The sequence below is a fragment of the Adelges cooleyi genome, unplaced genomic scaffold (genome assembly GCF_023614345.1).
Source record: "Adelges cooleyi isolate 19-005CV unplaced genomic scaffold, UGA_ACOO_1.1 ACOO_flye_CR_arks_rails_tigmint_CR_PRNA_23, whole genome shotgun sequence".
Classification (NCBI taxonomy): Eukaryota; Metazoa; Arthropoda; class Insecta; order Hemiptera; family Adelgidae; genus Adelges; species Adelges cooleyi.
This window is the reverse complement of record NW_026095893.1, coordinates 17,762,435-17,774,467: the sequence shown is the minus strand read 5'-3', so window position 1 is coordinate 17,774,467 and position 12,033 is coordinate 17,762,435. Positions and strand designations below refer to the sequence as shown.

At 26.9% G+C, this 12,033-nt stretch overlaps 1 protein-coding gene across 2 annotated transcripts; it reads right to left on the bottom strand.

The window, feature by feature from the left end:
• Positions 1–5,913: 5,913 nt before the first annotated feature.
• LOC126835169 (uncharacterized) lies at positions 5,914–11,795 on the bottom strand. Of its 2 annotated transcripts, XM_050567489.1 has the most exons (11): positions 11,665–11,795; positions 9,680–9,749; positions 9,567–9,596; positions 9,468–9,494; positions 8,600–8,650; positions 8,161–8,193; positions 8,064–8,087; positions 7,857–7,907; positions 7,497–7,523; positions 7,146–7,244; positions 5,914–6,322 (listed from the first exon to the last, which is right to left on the bottom strand). In XM_050567489.1, exons 2-11 carry the CDS (start codon positions 9,741–9,743, stop codon positions 6,057–6,059), a joined length of 672 nt encoding a protein of 223 aa, XP_050423446.1. In that variant the 5' UTR covers positions 9,744–9,749; positions 11,665–11,795; the 3' UTR covers positions 5,914–6,056. The 2 variants fall into 2 exon arrangements, with proteins under 2 accessions (XP_050423446.1, XP_050423447.1); XM_050567490.1 differs by lacking the exons at positions 8,064–8,087; positions 8,161–8,193.
• Positions 11,796–12,033: the final 238 nt, after the last annotated feature.

Sequence of the window (12,033 nt, the reverse complement as noted above, 5' to 3'; positions counted from 1 at the left end):
ATTTATTTTGCTGGTTGCCTATGTATATCTATTTCCGTAGCTGTTTTTTAATATGATTAAATATTTACACCACACTGACGTAGTGTTTAGACTATTTCATACTTAATTTTTTTTTAGCTTCGATGTGAATTAAAAAAAAAACCACCCTTTAACCTTCAAAATTGAGAAAAAAGTTTAGCGAAATCTACCGTTTTTGTATTAGAGAAAAACCAAAAAAAAAAAAATGGAAAATTACACTTTGACCGTGGTCAATTTCCAGGTTGCTACGTGTGAGTGAATCAACAGTAAACAGGTGATAACAAAATTGGCATTATATTATTAATGACGATATACGGGTAACTATGGTAATAAATTTTAATAGACAGACGATCAACCTTAATCGTATCCAATCTAATACTAATAATGTATCTAACACAATTTTCAATTTCCAGTTAAACTTGTAAATTAATGTATGTACTGTACGTAGTTAATAATTATTGTAAACAATTTTTTACAACCAACAGATCAATACGTTATTACATTTTGCAAGTAAAATAATAGTTTTGAACAAAACTCACATTTATGTGAATCGAAGGATAAAACTGTTTCGATCACGCTCATTTAGTAATGAGCAGCAGATATTTTTACATGAATCTAAAATGTACACAACCTATTAAAAATTGAAATGAAAATATACTAATAATTTGTTTAGAAAGCATAAATATAATTCAAACACTATAGTACACGTAGTATCTGATTTTACACAAACTAAAAAAATTTTACTCACCGATACAGTTATGGTACCGTTAAATAAAAAGTAACTTATTATAAGATGGCAAATCTATGTATCATTATGTGTCTAGACTGATAAGAGACATATTTTGAATAATCGTTCAACCTGTACGATTATTGAGTTTTAAGTAGTAAAAGTTTTAAGAGTTTTAAGTAAGAGACTATAAATAATCGAATAACTTTCAAATTAGGATAGGATATTTGTTAGTACTAAAGCTGAAAAACAACCTAAAATATTCATTAATATTTATATTTTTTTAATAGATAGTTGTTAGTTAGATTCTACTTATTGTTTCAACTAGTTTTTAAATTGATAATAATGTATTGTACATTTTGACTAATAGATAACCAGATTTGAACAATATAGTTCACACTGAGATAGTTAACTCATCTATTTTACAAACAAATTGTTATTATATATATATCGGAATTGATAAAGGCAACTTATTTCAAAATTTACAATGCAGATACACAAATATATTCTATTAATATATACCTACCTATAAGTAAGGGAAAAAAAATTCCCAAAATATTCATAGTTTCAGAGAAAATAAGTGTCTTACGTTAGTTGGATTACCCTGTATTTTTTGATTATGAGGAATTATATCCATAAAACGTTAAACATGTATTACCTGGTATTATAATTATTTGTATTTATACATAAATGTAGTATACACACATGTGTTTGTATAAAATCAGACAAACTTGTCGCGTATAAATTCCTTAAAATTGGAATCCTCAAAAACGTGTTTTATTTCAGAATAATTGTTAAACTTAGAGACTAAAACTTAGCAAAGGCTATTTTTTTATTATATTGCTTAAAAATAATGCTATTTTGACATAATCTAAGTAAAACGTACCCGTTAAAATAGTTTAATAATTTCAATACTTTAATTTGTATGGTTAAACAAGGAAATTTAAAATTATGGTTTTCTTTTTAAATTACTAAAATCTATTAAGCTATTAATTTTCTAAATATCAAATAGTGAAGAAAATAATAAAAATAAGTAAATACTGATTATAAAATCAAAATAAACGGATTCAAATGTAAAATAATTAACTTTTCAATTTTAAATTTTTGAAATAGCCATATTTTATTTTAAAGGCTTATAAGTTATAATAATAGTTAGTAAGTACTAATAAAAGGATGAAAAACATATAAGCATTTAAATTTAATGGTTATTAATAAAATAAAAAAGACAATTTCTGATCATTTAATGTTTGCGTGACATAAACCCTAACTTTATTTCTGAAGTTTGAATATCATTGTGTGATTTAGTGTAATTGAGACAAACTATTGGTTCGTATTTTTACTGACAGGATCTTGATGAGAAATAACTTAACTTAAAAAAAAATGAAATGTCAATGTTGTCAAAAAATTGACCGTTACAGAAACATAAAATGTTTTTTGCCAACAGGAAGGGAAAACAGAAAAAAAGTAAAAGTACTTTTACTATTTGAAACTGCCGACTTAAATGAAGTCGATAATTAATACAATTTCTGATTTCCATAATAACTAACAAGATTTTCAAACTTAATTATGATTTTGTTGTAGGTCCCTTATAACACGGTTTACAAATATCTAGTCTTAAGAGGACGCCACACCAAAAGTGGAACGCGTGCAACGACCGATAGAACGCGCTGTTAGGTGTTTTAGCGAGGCGCAGGCACGCGTTTTTAGCCCCGCCTACCACGTTACTGTTGACGTAACCGGTCTGACAATTTCTCGTACGGGACCGTGTTTTATTAATGAATGAACGTCGTTGGTAGACGATTCGTATACTTTGAAATTAAATACGCTGTATACAGCCGACATATTTATAGTATCTGCGCGCACCCACGAATTAGTTATTGATTAAAAACTACTGTTTGCCTAATTATATAGATATATTTATAAAATATAAACTCTATGGTCTATCATAGCTTGAATTATGTTTTTATCATTTTTACTTTACAAACTATAAATAAAACAATTCAAATAATTTTGTTACTGATATTTTTAATACCGACAAAATCATGAACTAAAACCCAATTACATATATTTACACAAGAAAAGTAATATGATATTTTTAATATTTCAATTATTATTAAATTATATTGGTAATTATTATAAAATTTACAATTATAAAAATTATTGTAGAATTATAATTAAAAGTTTTGTAATTGTATTACAAGTAAGAATAAAATAATAAATTGTTAAAAAATTCACTATAAAACACAGAACACAATAGGACAAATAGAATAGCGGCTTTTATGTGCAACAAAAATATAGTATTTCATTAGTATAGGCATATTTCTTAATTCTTCAATATTTACAAAATAATACGTTCAGTTAAAATTAGATTATCAGTATTCAGTTCTATTGTTATCCCACGAATTACGGTGGTAATTAGCTGCCGTCGGCACTTGGCATAAGACTTTTAAAGCATAAGAACGACATGTGATAATTTCCAAAATTATGCACTATTATACGAATATATTATGATATGTATAAATAATTTTAAAAAGCCAATACAGTGGGGTAGGGGCATAGTGGGGATGGATCATATTGCGGCGGAGAGGTCACAGGTCTATATGACTCATTACAACTGAAATTGATAAAATTATTTTTTAATTAACGTTTTGATCTATAGTGGTAGAAATACAAATATTTAAAAAAGCATTGTACCCTATTGGCATTAACTTGCTTAAAAAAGTAGTTTTGTTGTTAGGGTTAATACGAATAGGGTTTATCGTGTGTCTATAACAATTGAATGACATAGTTACCCGTATATCGGAGTTGGCAATAGAATGAAAATATTTTTAAATACCCGTTGACTGGTGATTAACTCACACATAGGAGAAAGGATTTATATTATTTTTTTATTTGTCAACGTTTAGCGGTAGTACTATATCTAAAGAATATTCCATACACATTTGGAACTTAATAGAATATTTTTAAAAAAGTTGTGGTGTGCCGTAATTTTTCTCATTTTTGACCAGGAGAGGGGAGGGCACACACGTATTTCAATGTCCCGGTTTTTTGGCGATGCATTTAAATAATTTTATTGTTTTTATTTTAGTTATTATTTATTTTTCACACAGTATCCTAATACTCCCTCTCCCCCTAGAGTCACAGTGTCACCCTTTGGTCTGGGGTGGGGAGGAGGGCGCACATTGTATTACAATGTTTCGTTTTTTCGGCGAGGCATTTGAGCATTTTTAAAATTTTTTTTCACAGAGTGTGCAATCAACTCTTCCCCCTCCCTTACCCCAAATATTTTTTTAAATCACAATTCTTATAAATCATAATTTAACACACTTTCTACCTTTTTCAAACAAGCAAAGCCTGGTTATTCAGTTAGTTCTCTAAAAAATAATGAACACAAAAAAGCAAATATTAAATGACGGTATCGCTGAGCAACTATTATTTGTCCGTGTTATTGAAAATCAATTGTTAAAAAATGGATTATCTGTTTATTCTTCAGGTAATAATTGCGGTGTCACCGCTACCGATAACCCTCAACCCTGCCGTTTTTTGGCTGTCGGTCGACGGATGGACGGCGGCTGACCGTTACCCCCGCACTCCGCACGGTCCATTATAAATAATACTTGAACGCCCCGTTAGAAGCAGCACATGACGACGTACAAATTTACAAATCTAGCGTAAAAACTTGTCTACGCAGAACAGGTTTTACTCGGTCTACGATGGTTTTAGAGCAAAAACACCAAGTATAAAATCGAAAGATAATGACATTTTAGAGGGATAAGCATATCCTTTTTTTGATATACTTAGTACATAGATCAATATTTAATGTTAAAAAAAGTGTAAATTTTACTTTTTTAAAACATTAATAACTTTTTTGTTTGGACATTTTTTAAAAAACGGATATGCTATTCTTTCAGAAATGTCATTATCTTTCTTTTTTATACTTGGTGTTTTTGCTCTAAAACCATCATGGGCCGAGTAAAACCCATTCTGCGTAGACAGGTTTTAGCGCTAAAAAATTGGGTGTGTGGCGTCCTCTTAAGACAACCTAATAATTTAAACAGTCCGATTTATTGCATTATTTTATTAATAAAGTTGTTTAAAAAATCAAAAAAGTTAGTTAAAAATGTAAAATAGACAACATTTTAAATATTTACTACAGAATAAAAATAGTAGGCAAATTAAATCCACAATTCCTTATTTAGTGTCAATTGTTTAAAACAATTATTTGAGCACAGAACATTCAAAATATGTTAATTTTTCGAATGAGTTGAACATAACTAAACAAATAATAGTAACGCTTGTCTATTCATATGTATGCACTTATGAGATTGTAAGCTAAATTTTAAAATTATAATTTTCATAATAGCATAATAATCTGTTGTACTGTGCTGTTACTTGTTGAATGTAGAACAAAGATAGTTGAAAAAAATATGATAACTAGACTAAAGACAATAATATTATGTATTATCATCATAGCAGCAGTTATCAAACTACTTGTACGAAGATTTCCTTGTACCAGGTAGTATAAAGTAGAAAGTGCACATATATACTAAGTTAAAAAAAACTTGCTTGGTATCTATAATAATATAAAATTATGGGAAGGCCATTGTAATAAAACTTATACACCCATCGTAACTTTTAAACTCTTATAACTTAACCCTTTTGTTACTGACTTCCTCGTACGAGGATTTAACTTTAAAAATCGAATAAAATATCAACAACCTACTATCATTATTAAAAATGTCTTTAAACACAAGTTCTAGTAGATAGATTGATCATGAAAAAATTGACACAGCTGTATTGAAAATCAATATCAGTCCGATACGTACAAAAATTGTTGATTTTTTTTTCGACAAAAAAATCTCACAATCGAAAGGGTTGAAAATAGTTGTTCAAATCTGGTTATCTATTAATCAAAATGTACAGTACATTATTATCAATTTAAAAAGGGTAATGAAATAAATGCGTTACCGTTTATGTTTTGAAAGTTGCTATCAAAAAACTCTAAGTTGGTAGGGGGGTAAGAACAAAATTGAGATCATTGTATAAAAACAATATGAAAAAAAAAATCTTATTTAACACTATGAGTTATTGAGTGGTTCACCATAAAATTATCACATTGTATTTAAACAATTATTAAATTACAATATAAAACAAAAGCAACAAAAGTGTTTGTAGTAGTGATTGAAACTCTTTATTATTGAGTACATTACATTTATCGACAACGTGAATATTAGTGTAGTATACAAAAAATATTTAAATGTAATACCAATAGTGTTGTAAAAAAATATATTCTTATAGCTGCTGTTCCAAATTAATCTAATTCAGAATCTAGTGTCACATCTATATTAGTCCCATCAGGGTTATCTCTCCAAATAGTGCCTGTTACACTTCTGTATCTGATAAGATTCCCTTCTGAATCTTTTAGTTGACAAATATGGATGTCGCCGACCTTAATAATATTATCTTCTACTATAATATTATTTGGATTTTTAAGAGTTTTGCTCATTGCTATTAGGCGACACGTATATGGAACTTCCGAGAAATATCGTATATGCCTTAATGAGGTTTCATCTTTATCTAAAAAAAGAAATACCAGATTTAGCTTTTTTGCTACTACTTTTCTTTATTTGCAAGACAACATATATACAGATTATATAATCTGTAATTTAATTTATATAATTTAGATGTATAACAAATCATTGGAAAATAATACAATACACAGAGTGTCCGTATTGCACATATAGTTGTATGCATTGTGTTACTCTCAGTCATTACATTTTTTAAATAAAGAGAACACGGATGCACACCCTAGCCTAACTTAATATTTATCAAAATTCTAAAAAACTTAATTCAGAAAAAAAAAATTGTTAATTAGATAATTTTTTTATAATTAACTCAACATTGTTGTTGGAAATCAAACACTTACCGTCATCAATAAAACTCTGTTGTGGATTGTCTTATTTATAAGATAAGTATTTTTTCGTGATTTACGAGGAATTTTATACGTACGAATGTACTATATGTACTACTTTAGTTAAAACTCTTAGGTAATTGTTAAAAACTAGTTGGTTAAAAAATTTTGTTTAAACCAATTGAGTCCAAATACAACAATTAAACACAAATTAAACTCAAAAAAGACTTAGTCTAATCATAATGTTACTAATAAATCTTAGCAAAAGAGTACCTTTAGTCAAATACCAATGTTGTGTTTCTATAGCTCTAATTTATTTTTTTGTTTATACCTAAATTACTATGTTACTTTGGTAAGAATAATTGTCTGTAAGTTAATAATCTATTGTTTTTTATTTTTGTATTGTTATTATTATTTAAATATAATTACTAAAAATATATTGTTTTAAGTTAATAATACCAGTATAGTTAATTCAATATGTATATTTACCCATTTCGGTTTTGATTAATTTTCTTATAAGATCACTTGTTACCAATCTTTTTCTTATAGCTTCATATTCTGACAACTTACAGTTTGGACCATACAAATCTTAATAACAAATAATTTTAAAAATATATAATAATAAATTAATTGATCAGCATTGGAATACATGGATATTTCTAATAATTTCCTTGGACCGACTATAGCTCAACTGCACTGTATTGTTTTTTTCAACTTAAATAACATAAACAACCTAACCTAACCTAACCTTTTAAACCTCTTGTTAAGCCACTTTTACGTTAGCGGTTTACCAGGCCATTTAACCAGACCATTGAAAAATGAGTATATGATTGTAATTACCTTTGGCTACATCAGGTGCTTCGATATCTGTAATTTTAATATCAAATAATTAAACGTTTAAAAAAATAATTTTGTACTCAATATCTTATTTATATGAGTAATCTTGAGGTTGAGAATATTTCAAGACTTAATCAGTATAAAACAGTTAATTAATTTAAAACTTCTGGTAGCCATGATTAAAAACATATTAATGAACTAGATTGATTAGGACTATGTTTTAAAAGACCATTGAAGTTTTAAACAAAAACATTTAGAATTATAAAATTAAACTTTAAGAGATTAGTTATCGTTTTTATTTAGAACTATATAAAAACTAAATTTATTTATTGTTTGATTAAAAAAAACTATTTAAAAAATCACCTGTCGCATCCTCAATTAATTTTTGCAATTGACGCTGGACTTGCATCTTTACTGAAATTCCAAACAAAATAAAATGTACTGTATATAATTTTGTAAAACAGAAATCAATACGTATGTATATGATCATTCACAACATTCGTTTATAAATAATTAACGATGATACTCTGTATAAAGTAATATAAAAATAAAATATGTAAATTTGAATACTTGGTGGGCTATAGGGTCGCCATTCTGAAATAACAAAATTCATTTTATACATTATGACAATATAAAAATCAATATGATATTTAAAAAAAGTCATTACCCGGTATGGAAATAAACATATAAAAAAAATCCTCTGTATTTAAAATAACATAAACGCATTAATTAATTTTTATTTTTATTTAATTGATACATTTGAGAAGAAGACAAGTAGAAAATGGACATGTCTAATTATTTCGGAAAAATGTGCTTAGGATCTAATTGTATTTAATTAATTCGAGAATATAGTAATAAAATACCTAAATGGTTATTTATAACTAATACTAATATTTAAAAATAATAAGTATTATTATTAATTTATAATTTAGTTTAACATTTCATTATAGTTAATATGATGTAATATAATTATGTATGGAGACGGACAGATAGCTGATTTAGTTCTACAGTGTCACACCCCTCAGGGTTAACCACTAACCACTGTCTAATTATAGTATTGTAATTACCAAATCGTATAGACCATCTTTTCTTTTAGTTGTACTTACCAATTGGATATTTTTTTTTAGCAAACGCCAACATGACTTTATCCATTTGTTCTAGTATAAACAAATAATGGTAAGAGATGAAAAAAAATGTAAGCAGTACTTATTGTTAATTATAGTAAGGAAATAAAATAATATAATATTTTTAAAAAACCCTTCACAGCGAAAAAATCTTTAGACAACTTACGGGCAATCAACTGCTATCTATCAAGTAACTGCTGTCTATACCTACAAGAGGCCTAATTAAGTCTGGATTTTTAATTTTTTGAGAATTTTTTAAAATTGTTTTTATTAAAAGTATGTCAATTTAAGGGGGGGGGCGGGGAAATGATTTTGTAATATACAATGTTAATGCTCAGTAGTGAATAAACTATATCAGAGCAAAGTTATTTTAATAAGACCCTAAATAACAAATCTGTCTATCGGTTTTAGATACCTGATATATTTTTTTAATTGCGAACAACTTAAATAATTGTTTTGGCCTTTTTAATCCATATTTTGTATCTTTTTGAGTACCTAGCTCAATCTAGCGAGCTTAGAACCAACATTTTATTTTTTATATTATTTTAGGAGGAAATCGAAAACTAAATGTTTATAAGATGTAAACCACAGGCCTGAGTCAAATTCATATCAGTACAACTCATTGGTTTGAAATATGATCTACCTGTGTGTTTAGTATCTTAAAATAAATATTCTCACTAGTAGTGTATGGAATTTTTTAATTTTCCTATTCACAACAAGCTCTTAAAGTTACCAATATCAAATTAATTGTTGTCGTTGTGCAAATGTTTGGCCAGAACATAAAAGTTAAGACTATACTATCATCGTAAATTGCAAGGAGGTTATAGATCATGATTGGACTATGTGTTACCTTCATCTAAAGATTCCATTTGCCTACCTGTAACAAATTATATTATAAACATAGTGAAACTTAAAAAATTATTTTGTATGAAAACAACTTTTTACTGACTTGTATTTATGACTACGCTGTAATATTCCTCTATAAAAACAAGTTAAATGTTCAGTATTTTTTACAAATTCCTACTACCTCGCTAAGTACGAATGAACAAATGAAATAATTACTTCGATCACAAGCTACCAAAACACTTATCAAGCCGAATAATATTAGTAAACGTAAGAGTTTCATTTTTACCTGTAAATGATAATAAACGTTACATTTTTTGAAGTTAAACAAAAATTGACCGTCGTGAAAGTAAATCATACCGATTATGTCCGTGATTAAATACTATGAAATATTTTAGGTTAGGATTTTTGGAGTTTCTTTTTATCGTTGTAAATTGATTTGTTGTGATAATCACAAATATATTATTATTACATTTACAGACTATCAGCCGGGTACACGGGCAGCTAGTATAAGATTAAATGTGGTTAAATATATTAATTGAAATAACCTACTTAATCAATAAAATATGATTAATTGTATCAACATAGAAGAGTAAACAAGCGTTTAAACTGATTTCAATATGCTTCAATAAATCTGAGTTCCAATTCGTGTCACCTAATAACTTTATTGTAATATTAAAAACGGGCATAAAAGTGAAAATCGTACCAGTAGTTCAAAACCAAAAAAAAAAAAAAGGTTTGATTTTAAGTTGATTTTATGAATATTTGTATTCCTCGTGAACAAACATTAACTCTACCAATTCCGAAATCTATATATCACTTCATCCACGCACACTGCCAGTACACGTGCCGTTTTTATTTGTTTAATATATTTCTTTATGTATACGAGGTGATCGTTCTAACATAAGGTATATTTCAGAAATAATAGTCATTATGTACTCAATTTTTTATTTATCCCTCTGGTAATAAATAATAAAAACCTTCCTACTGTTAGTATCGAAATCATTAAAATTAAGCGCCTATAAATTTTGGGGAAAATATTAGTATTGTAATAATTGTTTTGACTATAATGTCTAATGATTTATCACAATATTTATATAGTTTTGTAATATTGTTTAGAATCGACGTCGCGCGGCTGCATTAAAGAGTTCGCTAGTTTTCATATAGTTATATAATCATGAAAAAAATGGTTTTTCCCAGACTTTTGTAAAAACCATAATTTTTTACTAGACGCTGTCTGGTTTGCTGTTCACTTTAAAAAAAATTAATGAAAAAAAGATACACGTTAAATTTTTTCTCAAAAAAAATTCATAATATTTGTAGCCAAACATTTCCTATCTATAATATTTTTGTTGGTTTTTTTTTTCAAAAATATTTTAACTTATGAACAGACAATTTCCTTTGGACGTTATATTATAAAAAAAATGGCATTTCTACTTACAGTATAATTTTTGTTCAGGAAATAACAAAAAAAAAAAATTTGTAGTCCGTGTCGCAGGGACACGTAAAAAAATGTTTTTTGTTTAGTTATTACAATGGTATAAATGGAAAAACAGTCTTCTTAAAATAATATGCAATTATAATATTGAATTAATTTACTAGTGGCGCTTATACAATTTGGTTAAGATATTAGTTATTTATTGGTTTTTTGGTTAGATGCCTCAATAAATGATTGGACGCATTATTCACAAAACATAAAATTTGACTTTATCATTTTAAAATATATTTTGGTTTGCTAATTTTATTGTTATTATATTATAGTTTAAAAAAAAATGCTTTGGTAAAAATACTTCTAAGAAAAGTATATTTGTTTTTTGTATTTGAACCATGTGTAATTTTTAGTTCTGAATTAAAAAAAAACTATGTCTAAAAGAGAATTCTTAAAAAAATGGGTTCTTACTGAATAAATGAATGTACCTAAAAATATTGCCACATCAGTTTTTTTAATAATGTTAAAAAATGACGTGTTGATATTATGAAGTCTTTAATTTTTTTAGAAGAGTTAATTTTTTTTTTTTTTTATTGCTAAGAAATAGTTTATACTGTAACTACATTACGTGTACAATTTCTGTAATAAAAAAAAACTGGCAATTTATCAAAACTGAATATTGAGTGTCGGTTAAAAATTTATCTTGCGCAATTACATAAAAACAAAAAAAATCTAATTTCTATCATTTAATAAAATGTATAAAAAATGTACTTACTATCAAAGTAGTCGGCAAGTATTACTTTCAGTTCAGTTATTATCGAAGTGATAGATAATTTGTTGAAGTGATTTTTTTAAGACTTGTGTATGGCCTTTTATGTCGAACGAAACAGTAAAGTCTAAATTATTTTGTAGGGGTTTTACAGTGTTTAATTGTTTACACAACTTTTTTTTTTTTTAAATTATTACATATTTACATTGTACTGTATACGTCAAGTTGTGTGCGAAATTGCTTTCACACTATTTTATTATTTGTTCAATGTTTTAATAATGCTCGGAAATCTAATGCAAAAATCGCTGCTACCAACGTAACTCACACGAAGCATATCTACTACCTAAAAGTCAATATATATGATATTTAATTTTC